At 47.0% G+C, this 18,515-nt stretch overlaps 1 protein-coding gene across 2 annotated transcripts in view; it reads left to right on the top strand.

Moving 5' to 3' along the window:
• Positions 1-18,515, top strand: part of LRRK2 (leucine rich repeat kinase 2) — a 129,391-nt gene that overhangs the window by 52,125 nt on the left and 58,751 nt on the right. For both annotated transcript variants that reach the window (XR_008597615.1, XM_054988034.1), the window contains exons 14-22: positions 1,282-1,406; positions 1,894-2,038; positions 2,970-3,109; positions 13,086-13,214; positions 13,334-13,504; positions 14,444-14,702; positions 15,271-15,459; positions 17,610-17,722; positions 18,331-18,397. Coding sequence is in view for 1 of the 2 variants with exons in the window: in XM_054988034.1 (XP_054844009.1) it covers positions 1,282-1,406; positions 1,894-2,038; positions 2,970-3,109; positions 13,086-13,214; positions 13,334-13,504; positions 14,444-14,702; positions 15,271-15,459; positions 17,610-17,722; positions 18,331-18,397 (1,338 nt within the window). In the remaining variant the exon portion in view is untranslated. The remainder of the gene's footprint in view (positions 1-1,281; positions 1,407-1,893; positions 2,039-2,969; positions 3,110-13,085; positions 13,215-13,333; positions 13,505-14,443; positions 14,703-15,270; positions 15,460-17,609; positions 17,723-18,330; positions 18,398-18,515) is intronic.

The raw sequence follows: 18,515 nt of genomic DNA on the forward strand, positions 1-18,515 counted from the left end.
TGTCAAAGCTGCCTCTATTTTGTTTGGGTTCAGCATTAGCCTGATTGCGCTTCTTCAGCTGATAACCACTCTGTTTAGCAAATCCACAGCTTTCTTAAAAGTCAAAAAGGAAAGGTGGAGCTGGATGTCAACTCGTGACATCCTGTCCCAAACCTCTGGGCAGCCTCTCCCTGTGGTTCCACAGACATGTTAGAATAGCCTAGGAGATGAGATGGAACCTTGTAGAACTGAAGGGAACAGCAGCAGTCTCTGCACCTCATCTTTCGAAACCTGCCCTCAAAGGAGGATTGGAACCATCGTTCTGTGCGTGGTTCCTCCCAACTCTCACCCAGCGTGGCACTCTGGAAGGCTACCAGAGTCTTGAAAGCTGCTGAGAGGTTCACAATAACTGATTAAGATGTGTTCCCTGTGCCTGTCTCCTAGTGTACATAATCCACTAAAGCAAGCAAAGCTCAGAGAGTTAAGAACTCTCCTGTTGAAATCAATGAGTTTAAATATGCTTTGTGCTTACCTTGAGCTGGACCATGAGCTTGCTTGTTACGAGTTAACTAACTAGTAATGTCCTCATACCAAGAGAGAATAAGGGAGATGCAAGCAGATGATTTTTGTCTCAACTGTGAGTTAGGTCTTCTGTTGCTCTAATAGAATGATATGATTTGGGCTTTCATATATAGTTTTTTTAAAAAACTTTGGGTTGGACCCTGCTGTCCATGGGCACAAAAATTGGGGCCCCTTCCCATTTTCTCCTCCCCCAGCCATTTCTTTTGTCTCTGGAAAAGTTGACACAAGAGGTAAGGGGGATTTCTGCTCCTTTCCCCCTCCTCAGTGCAACCCCCCCCCCCCATGTGGCTATTAGTTTTCTCAGGTACCCCAATCCCAGGGATCAACTTTCCTGGGGAAAGAAGAGTCTGCTGGCACGAGGGAACACAACTGTCAGTGCCTTCTGCTGGTGGAGACTTGGCTCCAGGGCTTTTTTTCAGCTGGAATGCAGTGGAACGGAGTTCCGGAACCTCTTGGAAATGGTCACATGGCCGGTGGCCCCACCCCCTGATCTCCAGACAGAGGGGAGTTTAGATTGCAATCGAAACTCCCCTCGGTCTGGAGATCAGGGGGCGGGGCCACCAGCCATGTGACCATTTTCTCCCAGGGCAACCCACTGAGTTCCACCACCTCTTTTCCCAGAAAAAAAAGCCCTGCTTGGCTCCAACCTCTTGACTCATTTTCATACCAATATTTTTGTTTGCTAGAGAAATGCTGTTTCTGTTTATTTGTGTATTACAGGAGAAATGAAAGAACAGCCAAATAGCTCATTGGGAGATGCTGACCTGGCTCTGACATTAAAAATTATTAAAAACCAGTGTTTGTTGGAAGGGGCTCACACGCTGGTCCTGGATGCTCTGAACAGGGTAAGGCGACATAGTTTTGTTTCGTAACAAATTTCCCCACTGCAAATTGATTTATGAGATAACTGAACCGTGGCAAAGCTTTGGACAATTTTCATATACAGGTCTTTATGTAATCTCTCCGTTTTTATGGAAATTGCTTTGCCGCTTCTAAATACTACAGTCTTGTTTACCTAAATCTGATTTATTCCTAGACAAATGCAATCCACTGCAATATTTGAAACACAGCTCCTGTGAAAAACTGGCCTGGCTGTATGTGCGTACAAGACACTGTCTCATGACTGTGGCCGCATGGCTGAGTGTTGCTGCAGTCTCAACATCCTCTGTCAGCTCTGTGGCCTGACTTATATAAGTCTTCTTCCATTTAGTTGCAAAGATTTCTGTGGCAAAAAAAGCTAAGGCGGTGCTGCTCACATATGGCTTAAGTGATTGTTTGAAACAGTTCTTAGAGAGAAATCTATATTTTTTCATATTTTTGCTTTGTTTCTAGTTTATTGGAAACCCTGGCATTCAGAAGTGTGGATTTCAAATACTTTCTTCCGTAGTGGCGTGTTCAGGTGCTCTTGAAATGTTGTTACAGCAGGGAATGGCAGACACTGTACTCCATTCACTACAAATGTATCCTGTTGATCAAGGTACAAAATAAAAAGTTCTGTTTAATCTGAAATACCAAAGAGAAATGCAGCCCTAGAAATGGCTTATGCCATTGAGCAAGCCGCTACTGTGCATTATTGAGGCTGTGACATTTTTTGACTTGCTGGTTTTATCCTTTTGAAATGTGGTTTCTGTAACTGCTTTGAGAAAGGGTCATCCGAACACTGGAACCTCTTGCTGGCAAACCCGTCAGCAGTTATATGAGCACTTTAAAAACTTTTTGTTAAAATTGATGCTTGACTAAGCTGATTGTGTTTTTGCAAGTCTTGAATGAATTATATGAACCTTAGACCTTTGGTGGTCTCTCTTTGAATTGTCCATGCCGTTTGAGATTATTTCAATTTATTGCTAATTGCATGTATTGTAAATAACTTTACTTACTCTGGGAGCAGCCTTGTTTGGAGCTGGTATAGCTAGCTGCTGCATATAAAGTAATATTAACAAATTTAATAAAGTTGTGTATTTCACTTTTCATAAATTGGAGTCATTACATTTTACTGAGTTTCAGTAAGTTGGTCACGGTTTGGTCTTTAGATAACTAGAAATGTCATAGTCTTATGCAGAAGACATGAAATATATATATATTTTAAATATTAGGAATTACTCTCTGTTTAGATTAGAAATTCAGGAAACATAAGTCAAATAAGTACATATGGGAATTGGTACGATGTGTTGGTATGAATGGCCATTTCTCCAGTAGTTGTGCACTCACTATAAGAACGTGTGATGTTTTTGCGGGAATAATGCTTTTTTCATATATGATAAAATCTGTAAAAACCAAATAACCCAAAGAGTGTGTTAGGGGTGGGGGTGTGCAACAGGAAAAGAATTGGGAGCAAATAGGAAAAAGCATTTTGTGTTTAATTTCATGCCTGTGTTTAATATTCCTGACTCCCTCTCTTTAATTTCTAGAGATACAGTGCCTAGGCTTAAGTCTGCTGGGATCCTTGATCACGAGAAAGAACTTGTGTATTGCAACAATACATGTTCTGGCAACAATTTTGGTTTCTACTCTATGGCGATTTAAGGATGTTGTTGAAATACAGATGCATGTATGTGTCTGGTATAAAGATGCAGGTGGTTCGGGGGCATCTTTGGGAAACTCATCTTCAGTGCTGTGATTTTCTACTTAGTTTCTAGAGTGTCTTGGCTCCTATCTACTCCTATACTCTCTGTTAGTGGGCAAGCCTGGGCTGGAGAGTTTCGTATTAAATCGTACTATTTAATTCCAGAAACTCCTGCTCCCCCCCCCCCCCCGTTTGTGCCTTCTTTAGCCTTGTCCCATGCCGAAGTTGAATTCTTCCATTTGTGATTCCTGCCCCCTCTCACTCCTATTAGCAGGGGTCATTTCGTAGAAGAAGAGCTGGAGGAACTCATTAGCATAACTCATTAGCATATGCCATGCCCTCTGACATCATCAGAAGTGTGCTATTAGCATAGCTAATTTGCATATGCCACACCCCTGACATCACCTATCCTGGCTGTTTTGGACCCAATCCTGGCCATTCAGGGCCAAAATGGGGCCCAAAATGGAAAAGGGGGGCTGAAAATGGCCAAAAAGGGCCCCAAAATGGTCAGGATCGGGTCGCTGCTGAGCAGGAGGGTGATCCACCACCCGTCAGCGGCCCGATCCAGGCCATTTCGGACCCAATCCAGGCTGAAACAGGCCCAAAATGGCTGAGAGTCAGGTGGGCAGGGCCACCTGTCATGTGACCTCTTTGGGGAACTGTGTTCCTGCGTGTTCCCTCTCAAAATGAGCTCTGCCTATTAGTTAGTTGGGATTATAGTTTCTAACTTCTGGCTTTAATTCATATGGTTTGTAAGACAGCTGTCCTTAACATGAATGGTAGTCCCTTGAAATGTGGGTTTAAAATTCAAGTGACATTGTCACTGCGTTTTTTCCTGTTAACTAGTGACCTCTTAAAGATGTGCATTTATCAATTCTTAATCTCTTTCCCATAAAAAAGCATGTAATCTCGGTTTTCTTCTGGGACGTGTGGCCTCTTCCAAATTAAAAAAATGTGTGTGGTATTTTTAAGAGTATGAAAATGTTGAAACTCGTGCATGCATTACTCAAGGCTGTGTGAGAACATTGCATAAACACAAGAAGTTCAGAAACTAGTTGTCTTTTAGTGAAAACAAGAAAAGCTGTCTCATGGACTCTATTAAGCAACAATAAACTAATTTACTCGCATTTAAAGTGCTCAGTGCTCAGTGTGTGAATTCCAAAGAACTGTTACAGTCATAAATACACAATGATCAGGGCCGGTGCCAGAGGTTCTGGCGCCCGAGGCGGCGTGCGTGCGCTCTGCGCATGCGAGCACGCCACAGACTGCGTGATGACATCATCGCAGATGTCATCACGTGCCGCGGGGGGCTGGGCAGCTCGGAGCCCCGAGCCAGCCAGCCCCGTGCCGCCGCCGCCACATGCCCCAGCCGAGCGCAGAAGCTGCGAGCCACTGCTGGGGCGGCGCGCAGAGGCTGCTCCGTGTGCCACCCCAGCAACAGCTCACGGCTTCTGCGACCGGCTGGGGCGGAGGAGCACGCAGCGGAGCTGCTGTGGCCGGCTGCTGCTGCAGCCAGCCAGCCAGCTCCGTGCTGCCACCGCCACGCACCTCAGCTGGGCCCACAAGCCACAAGCCGCTGCTGGGGCGGCGCCCGGAGGCTGCACCTAACTGGGGTGTGTGGCGGCGGCGGCAGTGCAGAGCTGGCTGGCTGGCTGCAGCAGTAGCTGCAGCCCAGTCATGCCAGCTTCGCTGTGCGCACCTACACCTCCACCCCTGACACCCCCTCCGGCGCCCCTCCAATGCCCGCGTGCCCGAGGCCACCGCCTACCTGGCCTCCATGGGCGCGCCGGCCCTGACAATGATACAGTAAATGGTTGCACATAAACCAAGTCTGACCAATTCATGGAACAAATCAATCCATACACATATCTGTTCAATCTATGCAGTCCGTAATGATTTTACTGCTCTATTTCATTGTAGTTCTTTTCTCTGTGGTTTCAAGGTTGTTAATCTACAAGTGTCATGGCTCAGTCCAATCAGATGTCATAAATCTGCTTCTATGCAGCGCAGAAATTTTTAATTTGCTCGACAGACTGCCAGCTCTGGTTTGTTTTGCCTCTGTCAGCTTTCTCAAGAGCAAAAAGAACCATTAGACTTTTGTTTCTGACTTCAAGCATGTTGCTTGCACGTTGCAAACGACCTGTTTCATAGGGGTGTGTGTTTCAGGGATCCGATCCGGAAACCCCGAAGCAAAGCTTCCCGAAGCATTCAGAATGCTTCGGGAAGCTTTGGGGGACCCAGGGGGTTAGGTTTAAAGGGCCCTTTCGCAAGTGGCAGAGCCGTTTAAACCTAACCATTCCCTCCCACCCTTTCCTCCCCATCTCCCCACTTACCTGGCACCGGCAGGAGGGAAGGCCCTCTCTGCCGGCCAGCCGTGCCGGCCACGGTGGCAGCAGGGAAGGCACTGGCTGCACAAGGTAAGGGGGGGTAAAAGGGTGGAGGTGGGTGTTTAAGGGTGGGGGCAGCCTCCCCCTCCCTCCTCCCCTGTCACTTCAGTATTCTCCAAATCTTTACGGCGCATACCAAAGCGACCTGGAAACCCTAATCCAAAGCGGCATGCCGCTTCGGATTTCGGGGATTTCCAGAACTTTTTCCCGCTTTGGGTACACCCGAATCAGGAAACCCGAATCTTTTCAGGTTGCACACCCCTAAAATCAAACGGACACCCTTTCCACAGTGAGGCAGGGATTAACGACCTTGAAACCACGAAGAAAAGAACTACAATGAAAGAGAGCAGTAAAATCATTACGGACTGCATAGATTGCACAGATGAGTGTATGGATTGATTTGTTACATGAATTGGTTAGACTTGGTTTATGTGTAACCATTTATTGTATCATTGTGTATTTATGACTGTAACAGTTCTTTGGAATTTGCACGTTGAGCACTGAGAGAGTAAATTAGGTTATTGTTGCTTAATAGTGTCCACGAGAGAGCTTTTCTTGTTCTTGTAAAAATGCTAGGGCTCTTGTTCACCCTGTGGGGGCCTGTGGAGTCCGGAAAGCGGTATGTTCACTGTCCGTCTTCTGTGCAGCCCCACATGGGACTGCGCCTGTGCAGGCCTGCCGACCGGATTTTTCTTTCTAGCAAACGTCCAGTAGGGGGCGCCTGTCCGACCCAATGCGCATGCGTGGCCGTTTCCCGCCCGAGCGACATTGGGCGACGTCGCCCCCTTTCCCCTCAGTTTCTTCTTTGCCGCCGACCGGTAAAGATCTAGCTGTCCGCTTTTCTGAGGAAACTTTTTCTGTGGAAGATGTCTGAGAAGTCGCTTTTTAAGCTCTGTTCCATCTGCTCCACGAAGATGACGAGGACGGATGGTCACTCCGTGTGCCTCGAGTGCCTGGGAGAAGGGCACATCGTCGGGAAATGTGAGCACTGCCAACGGTTCACCCCGAAGGCGAGGGCTGAGAGGGCGAATAGGCTGAACGCCCTGCTGTGGAGAAGGGCGATGCGGGCTTCGGGGGCCCCGGGTACCCCGGGGGGGCCGCCACCGGCTGGTGGGACGGTTGACACCCCCCCTGAGACGGAATCTGTCCGGAGGGCCGCCTCCACTTCGCGTTCCCGATCGCCGGATCGCCGACAAGCCCAACGCCCGACCCCGGATCCGAAGGAGGCTGCGAGTTCCGCGTCAGGTCGCAAGCACTCCACTCCGCAGTCGGATCCGACTCGGAAGTGGCACCGTTCCAGGTCCCCATCGAGGTCGGAACCGACCGCCACATCGGCTCCGAAGGTGCCGAGGACTTCGTCAGATCCGAACATCCCGGCTGGGTCGGTTCCCAAGCCGTCGGATCCGACTCCGACTCCGACGTCATCAACTCCGAAGCCCACTGAATCGGCTCGCACTGGTCGTGTTCCGAAGACGGGCCCTCGGTCGGATCCGAAGGTTTCGGATCTGTTGTCTATGTCGCCGGCTCCGATTGACCGGAACCGAAGCTCCGATCCGACTTCAGCCTCCAAGGGCGGAAAGAAGTCAAAGAAAAAATCTAAGCACCAGCAATCGACGTCGGTCCAGAGGGATGAGGTCCTCTGGGAGAAGCCCTCGACCCCATCACCGCACCTGTCATCTCCGTTGCACCACTCCACTGATGGCGATGGTGATCTACCCGACGCTCCACCTCGGGCTGCCGAGACGTGGCATGCCGATGACTATATGGTGAGGGGGGACCGGCCTTACCACCTTCCTCGGAGTGGCTACGACAGAGAGGGCTCCCTGTATGCCAGCTCTCCATCGTTTGGCAGGGAGTATTGGGGTGACACTCGGAGTGAGTTCTCCCACTATGGTTCTCCTACACGCGTCTCACCTTACCAATGTGCAGAGCCTTATCAGTGCCCGAGTCCTAGCCCACCATCTGACCCGTCGCCAGATGACATCATCATTGGGACTGGTCGTGTGTCACCCTCTGAGGATTATCGGCTATATTCGGAGCAAATGGTCAGGATGGCCCGTTCTCTTGACATCGAGATATCGACTGTAGATCCTAAGCTGAAGGACAAGATTCTACAATATGTCCAGTCCGGCAACCCTCCGACTATTGCCTTCCCGTTCACCGAGGGCTTGGTGGAGATCATTCACGACATCTGTGAGAAGCCGGCCTCTGTGTACCCGACGTCCCGCAAGCTGGAGGCCCTATACAAGACGCGGGATGACGTTTGTGCATACCTCTTTGCGCATCCGTCTCCTTCTTCCCTCATTACAGAGGAAATGCAGACCCGCCAACGCCAGGGGTCTTATGCGGTGCCCATTGACAAGGAGAGCAGGAAACTGGACTCCCTGGGCAAGAAATTATACTCCTCTGCTGCCCTGACGCTGAAAATCTCTAACTATTCAGCCATCATGGGGGCGTACCAGATATTCCTCTGGAACCGTATGGCGGCCTTCATGGAAAAACTGCCGGCAGACCAGAGGGTGTTGGCAAAGGTGATCCTCAATGAGGCCCTGCGGCTGTCTCGGCAACAAATAAACGCGGGCCGTGACACTGTTGATACCTCTGCGAGGGCGCTAGCTTCCTCCGTCGTCCTCCGCAGACACTCGTGGCTCCGCACGACTGCGTTGCCGGTCGAGACACGTAATAAAGTTGAGAATCTGCCCTTTGAGGGTCAATCCCTATTCTCATCCAAGACGGATGACTACCTCTCCCAAAAATGCAAAGATCGGCTGACAGCCACCATCCTACGGCATCCTCCCAACCAGACCATCCACCGAAAATCGGTTCCAGTATCGCCCTTCACAGGGCTATCGTGGTCGGCAACAGCGATACCAGCCGTATCCCCGTTATGGGTCCTACAGGTAATTCCAGCAGCCTGCAAGTTCCTTTCAGCGCCGGAGACCTAGCTACCGCCCTCATCGCGGTCCCCAAGCCCACGATGCCAAAGAGTCAGCAACGCAGCCAAAGCAGTTCTGACTAGAATTTGAACAGTCTGTCATGTTTGGGAACAGATTGGTTCAGTTTGCCTCTGCATGGGCAGAAATTACATCCGATAGTTGGGTTCTTAAAATCATTAATGTTGGATATAAAATTCAGTTTGATGTTTACCCATTGTTGTCTCTTCCTGACCACTCATTACAATCCTCTTCTGATAATTTACAGGCTGAGGTTGTGGCACTGCTAGAGAAGGGGGCTGTGCGGGAGGTGCTCCCTCAGGACCCCCCCCCTTAGGCTTTTACTCCAGGATGTTCCTGGTAGACAAGAAAGATGGAGGGGTGCGACCCATCTTGGACCTGCGAGAACTGAATAAATTCGTTCTCGTCAAGAGGTTCAGGATGCTTACCTTGAACACGGTCCTCCAGTTAATGCCCGAGGACATGTGGTTCGCTGTCCTGGACCTCAAGGATGCATACTTTCATATTGCCATCCATCCTGATCATTGGAAGTACCTTAGATTTCTTTGTAACAATAAGGCCTACCATTACCAAGTGCTTCCCTTTGGTCTCTCAACAGCCCCACGAGTTTTTTCTAAGTGTATGGCTGTGGTAGTGGCTTATTTGAGGGAACGGGGTTGTACCATCTATCCCTACCTTGACGATTGGCTCCTAGCAGGTCCCTCTGCTGATGCACTCCTGGCCCAGATTCGTACAGTGATGCTCATCTGCTCCCGGTTAGGGCTTTTGGTTAATTTGCAAAAGTCTAACCTTACCCCGTCCAAGAGAATACTGTTTATCGGTATGGAATTGGATGGTGGCGTAAACAGAGGTTTTCTCCCCAGGGAGCGTGCGTTAAGAATTGGCAGGATGGTGAACCTTTTTTCCAAGTGCAGGTTCCAATCCGTGACTGCGATCCAGAGGCTCCTGGGCATCATGGCCTCTTCTACAGCTGTCACCCCTATGGCCCGGTTGCACATGCGACCTCTCCAGCTGTGGTTCCTGTCGGTTCATGATTTTGAACACGAGTCCCAGAATAAACGATATTCCATCCCCAGAGGGATTATCCGGGCCTTACAATGGTGGCTTGATGAGACTAATTTCCTTGGGGGTGTTGCGTTTGGGTCCATCCAGACCGAGATCACAATCTCGACTGATGCCTCCACAGTAGGATGGGGAGCCCAGTGTGGTGCCCTGAGGGCACATGGGATTTGGTCAGAGCAGGAAAGGAGAGATCATATTAACCTGCTAGAATTGAGAGCGGTCCGTTATGCCCTTATCGCATTCACAGACACGCTGCAGCGGAAAGCGGTTCAGGTGCTCACAGACAATTGCACCACGATGTTCTACCTGAACAAACAAGGGGGCACTACATCCAAGGCCCTCTGCGACGAGGCCGTTCGGATCTGGAACTGGGCCATGGACAGAGGCGTGTTCCTTCAGGCGGTCCATATTCCCGGCACCACCAATGTCATCGCAGACAAACTGAGTCGGATGCGATTCGACAGCTACGAATGGACCGTAGCAGACAATTACCTGAACGCCATCTTTTTGGACTGGGGGTTCCCGGACGTGGACCTCTTTGCGGCAGAGGCCAACAAGAAGGCTCCGCAATTCTGTTCCAGGGGAGGGCTAGGTCACCGCTCCCTGGGGGACGCGTTCCAGATACGCTGGACAGGGCACCTGTTTTATGCCTTCCCTCCGTTCCCACTGCTGTCTCGGGTCGTCAGCAAAATCCAGAGGGATGGGCCGCACTTAATTCTAGTGGCCCCCTTCTGGCCCAGACAAGCATGGTTCCAACACGTCATGCAGCTTTCGCAGGGGTCATATTATCGGTTCGCACTGAACCCGGACCTTCTGTCCGACAAAGGGGTTTGGTATCACGACCTACCCAAACTCAACCTCACTGCTTGGCACATTCGGGGACGGAGGGGATGTCTGACAGGGTAGCTGAAATTTTGCTGAATGCCCGTAGGGACACCACTCGCAGGTCATACGCAGCTAAATGGAAGCGTTTTGAGGCCTGGGCTGCTGACACCGCAGTTAATGTTTGAGATTGCCAGTTGTCTTTTATTTTTGAGTTCCTCCTGTCCCTAAAGGATGGGGGACTCTCTAATTCCTATATTAAAGTCTATTTGGCTGCCATTTCAGCCTTCCACCCTAAAATAGATGGGAAGACGGTGTTCTCCCACAGTTTGTCGAAGTCTTTTTTGAACGGGTTGTATAATATGTTTCCACAAGTCAAGGAAATTATTCCCCAATGGTCACTGCAGGTAGTGCTGACGGGACTTATGAAATCACCCTTCGAACCACTGGCTACTTGTGATTTAAAATGGTTGTCCTGTAAAGCGGCCTTCCTGATTGCCATTACATCTGCCCGCAGGGTTAGCGAGCTTGCTGCCCTGAGGTGGGATTCTCCCTTTTTGAAGGTCCATCAAAATAAGGTGGTTCTCAGGCCGGACCTTCGTTTTAGGCCCAAGGTGTCTACTCAATTTCACACCTCGCAGGACATTGTCCTACCTATCTTTTTTCCTGACCCTTCTGATAACTCTGAAAGGGCTTTACATTCCTTGGATGTGAGAAGGGCTATTTTATTTTACCTCCAACGTACATCACAGTTTAGGAGTGCCAAACAACTGTTTGTGTGCTATTATGGGCCCAGGAAGGGAAAGGCTGCTACAGCCCAGTCAATTTCCCGTTGGGTCACTCAAACTGTTAGAGCCTGCTACTCGCATGCTAAGTTACCTTGCCCTTTGGAAGTAAAAGCTCATTCCACCAGAGCGCAAGCTGCCTCTGCGGCCTTCCTTAGGGGCGTGCCCTTGCAAGACATCTGCAGGGCTGCAACGTGGTCGTCTTCTGACACGTTCGCTAAACATTACGCACTAGATGTGTGGGAAAGGAAAGAGGCTGCTGTTGGTAATGCTGTGCTTCAGTCTCTTTTTCGGTGAGAACACATGCCCGCCTCCTGGGTAAGTGGCTTGTGAGTCTCCCATGTGGGGCTGCACAGAAGACGGACAGTGAAAACAGAGTTGCGCTTACCGTAACTACTGTTCATTGACGTCTTCTGTGCAGACACACAACCCTCCCTCCTACCCCGCTGTGTTCTTCCAGATAATGTGAAGGCATTCGGCGGCAAAGGAGAAACTGAGGGGAAAGGGGGCGACGTCGCCCAATGTCGCTCGGGCGGGAAACGGCCGCGCATGCGCTTTGGGTCGGACGTGCGCCCCCTAGTGGACGTTTGCTAGAAAGAAAAATCCGGTCGGCAGGCCTGCGCAGGCGCAGTCCCATGTGTGTCTGCACAGAAGACGTCAATGAACAGTAGTTACGGTAAGCGCAACTCTGTTTTCCTCTCTGAGTGGTGGTGCTCTTGAGAGTAACAGCTTCTTTAACCTTTGGTTTTAGTGAAAACAGTCTTCTATCTTAATTGTAAGCATGTTTAATTAGTAGTACGCCTCACAGGTTTTACTGAGGCTTGCTTCCAAGTCAGTGTGCTTAGGATTGCAGCCTCCGTTGCAGAACTTTTTGAGGTCAAGAACTGAGCGGCCTCACAGTGCAATCCTAAGCAGAGTTACTCCACTGGAGAAACCGTGCTCAGGATTTCACTGTCAGTTGCTTAACCTTTAGAGACCAAGAACTTTTTGATGGCAGCATCAAATGATACTGCGTGCATAAATGGAGCACAGGTAAAACTTTGCTGTTGCCTCTCACGCTGCCGATATAATGATCAGCAATGGAGTCAGTACACTTATCAAGAGTCCAGTAATCCTGTGTGTAGAATATTCAAATAATATACTTGCATGAGCGGAACCAGGTTTGATGACTGGCAGTGAACGGGGAACTGATTCCACAGAAGAACGTTGCCTAGAAGAGGACCTGCCTGTTCTGTCTGTGATGACTCATTCCCACATGCAAGTCATCATGGTGTAGTTGTCAGGTGATGAGCATAAGTGAATCAGTCCTCAATTTTGAGCAAATGAGGAATCTATTTTCTTGTAGTTAAATAAGAGATCTCATAGAGGAATTCTGCAATCAATTTGGCGCTTGCATGTGTGCTTTTCCTCTTTACATTTTAGCTTTTTAGGCAAATAGTGGCAGAGTACATGGTAAATCTCTTTAATAAATGTCCTTGACCTTGAGATGGCTACCCAGAATTTGCCCATAGTGGTAGGACAATAGCTTCAACAAACACAAATTTTAATTGGGATGTCTGCCAAAGCTTCTGCACCTTCTGTTACCTGTTGTGGTGTATGGAAATTCTGGCTTCACCTTCATACTGCAAAACACAATTGATTTGAGCCAGCGGGCAGAATGATAGCTTTGTTGACATGTGATAGCATCATTATATCACAACAGTGCAGGAAACTTCTATTCATGCCCAGCAAAGCCTATAATACAGAGAAAGCCAACAAGATGGAATTCTGCTAGATTCTACCTGGGTCTAGCATAATTCTACCATGTTGCAGAACTGACCAATTGTACCAAGTTTTGTGAAATATCTTCAGTAATTTAGTTTCAAGACTTTATTGTTTTCAAGCAGAATGTTTTTAGCAGCATACCTCTTTGTTTCTGATTTTACCATTCTGATACCTTTCTGTTTCTTAGGGATTTCACGCAATTATAACAATACTTGACCTATCACCTTGTTTTGCGAAGCTGCTCATTCAGGAGTCATTTGACACTGTTATTTTCTATCAGATGTCTATGTGCTTCAATGAACAAAGAGACCCCAAGGTATCTTGAACCTTTCAGACTCTCTTTCAGTGGCCTTCTCCCCAATCCCAGCACACCTAATTTCTGACACGTTCCAGAAGATTGTCGCTCACTTCCAATTGTCCATCTTCCTAATTTAGTTTCAGAATGTTTGCTGTAAATGCTTTGCCAAGATAGCCGACAACGATGATCTAAAAAACGTGATGTTGGAGAAAGCATGTGCAGAATTCAATACCATTATGTCTGAATGTTTGTTACTGCTTGGAGCTGATGTGAATAAGAAGACAAAGGCAAACTCCTTAATTTATCAAGTATGTATGCTCAGGTGTATTTCATTGCATTGATCTGAAGATTGGATGCTCGTTTGGGGATTGTTTGTTTTAGCATATCCTGTATAAACAATGATACCACAGATGCAGCCAATTCATTTTGGCTACTCTGAGTAGAAAAGTTTTTAAACACAAAAAAAGTTTTAATAAAAAGCACCCTTCCCCATATTCTGTCATATTCCTGGGCACCCACATAAACTAAAACTTGGAACGTGGCTCCCATTGCAGGAGGGAGAAAAGGGATAACTTGATATGAAATGTATCAAATATATTAAGTGCTTGGGTGCTGTAGTTGAGAGTCAGCCTGCAGAGGACAACCACAGGATGCATGCTGAGGCTTGCCCATTTGGATGTAAGCACAAGTGGGCCAGAAGTAAGGGTGTACAATCTGGGTTCGGGAGCCAAGGAAAAAAAGCCAGATTTATGTCAGCTAAATCTGGCTTTCCCAAACCGAAAGAGAATCTCTGATCCGATCTGGGGACCCGAACCCAGAAGCCTGGGTTAATCTGGGAAACACAGCTTGAGTCTCTTGACTGGCTGTTACCCGTTTTTCTCTCACATTTTTTTTCCAAGAGGGGATTGAGGCAGCAGGAGAGGAACAGATCTCTTGAAATGTCATAGGTCTGGCATATTTAGATCGTGGTTTATATACATCTTGGAACATGGCATTGCTGCAGCATCGGAAGAAGCTTTTGTTAAGTAATAAAGGCCTTAATTGCTTTTCTTTCACTGAAATGATTTCATGACTAACCCTGATAATTCATCTCTCACAATTATTCTGTATCAGCCTATTCAAGAGATTTTGACACATGGGAAGCGAAAGCAGGTTTAGTCTTGTGCAGCTTCTATTTATTTTAGTGGAGATGTTCCCAGTAGATTGCCAGAAGTATAAGCATTCATTCATTGTTTATCCTGTAATAGGTTTGTGAGAAAGGAAGCAATCCTGAATTGGTCGAACTGCTGCTGAACAGTGGTGCCCGTGAGCAGGATATTCGAAGTGCCCTGACTGTCAGCATCAAGAAAGGAGACAGCCAGATCATTAGCTTGCTCTTGAAAAAGCTAAGTCTGGATGTAGCTAACAGCAGCATATGTCTTGGAGGATTCGGCATTGGAAGAATTGAATCTTCTTGGCTGTTCCCCTTGTTTCCTGATAAAAGGGCATCCTTCAGGAAACAAACACGTAAGTGGTTATAGACTGGATTCAAGTGTGCTTTTAGCAAGTTTGAAGCAGCCTCTAAATAATAATGTACAATTAGTGCTTTTTTTGATGGGCCATTAAAATTAACACAGATTCCTAATGCACTCAAATGCTAGGAGCTTGGAAGCATTTGATCTTAGCTGTCTCCCAGTCTTCATTCAATTAAACATTTCCAAAGGGACTCCACTGTGTTTCAGTGAGCAGCGGTGGGTGTCCAAAACAATGCCTTCAGGGGTTGGGAGAGGTCGGTGGCTTATCAACCATGTACTGGAATTTATTAATATAGATAGTGAGTTCGTATTTGCTAGAGGAAGTGATTTTGTGGCTGTTGTAATAGTGGGGCATCCATATTACAAGATCTTGCATCACAACCTCTAAAGTGTTACCAATATGAAGCATTTAATGGCTTAACTTTTCTCAAATGAGCTTTCGGAGTTCTTGGTTTATTGTATTGTCATTTCAAGGCGGTTTTTCATGTACCATCGATTGCATACATAAAATCTGTCCAGTATTTCAGAACTTGGTAGATAATTTGTTTTTTAAACACTAGATGCAGGTTCTCTATTGGCAAGAATGGTGCTTAGATATCAGAGGAAAAGCAGCTATGAGGGCCAGTCAAAATCCAGTTCTGATGTAAATGTTGGAGATGATGCATTGGAGAAATACAATGATTGGGCATTCCTTCCTGATCCATTAGTCGACAATGTTTTCCACCTGAATGATGATATAGATAGCGAAGGTACGTTTGCTGCCTAAAAGAATGAATTTGTCATCCCATTACAAAGTTATTCCGTGACTTTTAGTCTGAACCTTCCTGTTTGGCTGTGTCAGTGATACGGCAGCTCTTCCAGTATTGGGAATGCATATACTTACACACAGAGCTTTTTTTCAGGGGGAACGCGGGGGAACGGAGTTCCGGAACCTCTTGAAAATGGTCACATGGCTGGTGGCCCCGCCCCCTGATCTCCAGACAGAGGGGAGTTGAGATTGCCTTCCGCGCCGCGTGGCGCTGAGTTCCACCACCTCTTTTCCCAGAAAAAAAAGCCCGGCTTACACACACACATATGCATACACACACCAGTTGCACCTCTGTACTTAGGGATTCATAAAATTGCACAGGGATCATGTGCAATCCACACATTGATTCCCTACATTTTTCTGCCACAGTGCTGAAAAGAATGGCATGAATTAGAGTGAAAGTGGCCAAGACAAAATCTTGGCATGAAAAGATTCAAAGTGAAAGTGGCCAAGACAAAATCTGGGCGTCTCCTACACTTCAGTGCATTTGGAGAACCTTTTTATTCAGTTGTGGGGGGACGGAGAGGGTGAGTTATAGTAGGTTTGTCTCTCTAGATACCTTGAATATCCTGTACATTCTTTCTCTTGTTCTAGCATTGCTGGAATGGGTGGGTTCTGCTGTACGTCAGTTGTGATTTTTCATTTTAACATCTGGCCAAAGGAACTAAATAAACAACAAAAACATACACCATCTTCTCATTGTCACCTCACTTTCATCCAAAGTCCAAGAAAATAAATGAACAATTTCAATCCCCTGTGTCAGGGGTGGGCAAATTGTGGCCCGCGGGCCACATGCGGCCCACTACAGAGTTTTTTGTGGCCCGCCAAGACAGTGAGAAAAATCCGTCTTGAACCGAGATTTCCTTCATTTCCTTCATTCCTACATTTGTCTCATTAAACTGATTCTAAAATTAAATGTGCTTGCAGCTATAGATGATATGAAATTAGCACAATAAATAAATTGAATAAAACTACCACTATTTCATTTAATTTATATTTATTGATTTTTAGGATACAATTTATACCTTTTCTGAAATGCAAAGTTAACTAATGAATGCAATCATTTTAAAAGGTGCGGCCCTCCGCTAACCTCCGCTCCCACAAGGTGGCCCCCGAGCCAAAACAATTGCCCACCCCTGCCCTGTGTAATGCCAAATAGAATAGAGTGTGGTGGCACCTTAAAGACTTAACACAATTCATTCCAGCATAAACTCTGCTAAACCAGAGTAAATTTTGTTAATCTTTCAAGTGCCACTGGATGCCTGTTTTATTTTGCTGCTACAGACCAATTCAGCTGTCCGGTTGAAGTCACCATGTGCAACGTATTTTTTTCTGCTATTTCTCAGCAGTAAGAATGCACGGCACAAACCATCCACAAGGGTTTTTTTATTAGCATTATATGTGCTAACTCATATTTTGGCTCTAATTTAGTATCTCTGTTGGAGTAAAAGATATACAGGGAAAAGCTATATAAAAAGTATGAACATAAGAAGAAAATGTATTGTCGAAGGCTTTCACGGCCGGAGAACGATGGTTGTTGTGGGTTTTCCGGGCTGTATAGCCGTGGTCTTGGCATTGTAGTTCCTGACGTTTCGCCAGCAGCTGTGGCTGGCATCTTCAGAGGTGTAGCACCGAAAGACAGAGATCTCTCAGTGTCACAGTGTGGAAAAGATGTAGGTCTCAACCCCACCCCTCCTGAGCAGATACAAATGACCTACATCTTTTCCACACTGTGACACTGAGAGATCTCTGTCTTTCGGTGCTACACCTCTGAAGATGCCAGCCACAGCTGCTGGCGAAACGTCAGGAACTACAATGCCAAGACCACGGCAATACAGCCCGGAAAACCCACAACAAACCATAAGAAGAAAAGTTTAAAAACCACAGGAAAAACTAGAGGAGGGGGAAAGCTAGAGGAGGGGGAAAAACTAGAGGAGGGGTGTGTGTGTTTGTGTATGTATTAATGTCAATTCCTTGTTTTTGTGCTAGAAACATTCAGGGCATGTAGGCTGTTGTCTGAAGTCTAAATTTTCCCCCCTTCAGTTTTATGTAGACATTCATGAGATCCTGATTAATTATTTGGTTTGACAGGGAGTGAAAGCTCATTTGTTATGAAGAAGAAATCCAACTCTGTAGCAGTTGCAGATCTCCACAAAGACATGGCCTCACAGACATGTTCTTCTACTCCCCAAAGGCATTCTGTGGTAAGAACAGTTCTTAATGGGCAGAAATCAGATTGGGTTAGATCCAAAGTCACTTTTCCACTGGCAGAACGGTGTTATCTATTGTACTAAAGTGAACAACTGCATACCTTCCATTGCCTCCCTCCAGCCCAGAAACAGATGAGACTAATGTTGCATAAATAAGGAAAGTAACTGTAGAATGACATTGTATTAAAGGTGCTTTCCGGGAACTGTTTCTGTTGTGTGTGTGTGTGTGTGTGTGGGTGGGGGCTCCTATTCTACAGGTCCCTGCTTGAAACAGACTGCGTGCATGGTCCTACAGCAAAGATCTGTTTTGAATAGCAGCAAAACAAAGTGCACTGAAATCTCAACCACACAGCAGACACAGGGACATTCCCTTTGCTAGTGCTGCCTGCTTTGCTTGGAGAAGCACGCCTTGTCCAGCTGAACTGGCTAGAGAGAGGGTCTAGACCAGTCGCTTCCGGTGAAGATGCCTCTGCTGTGGCAGTGATGGGATAGCATTTTTACTGCCCATCCATAAAACAATTGTGCCAGCTTGCACTTGTCATTTACTGGTTTTAAATGCTTCCAGGTACCCTTAACTATGATTTTTTCCCCTGCCTATTCAGGGACCTGGGTCACATTGTGAACCCTCAAGGAATCAGAGAAGAAAAATGTCTTCTGATGAATCTCATAGTAAGTGAAAAATTATAATGGATTTTTACAAGTCTTAAAGGCATATTCATTCAGGTATATTTTGTATGAAGTTAACAGTTCTAATAAAGACATACTTGTATGCAGCTAAAAATCAAGA

Source organism: Eublepharis macularius, chromosome 9 (genome assembly GCF_028583425.1).
Source record: "Eublepharis macularius isolate TG4126 chromosome 9, MPM_Emac_v1.0, whole genome shotgun sequence".
Classification (NCBI taxonomy): Eukaryota; Metazoa; Chordata; class Lepidosauria; order Squamata; family Eublepharidae; genus Eublepharis; species Eublepharis macularius.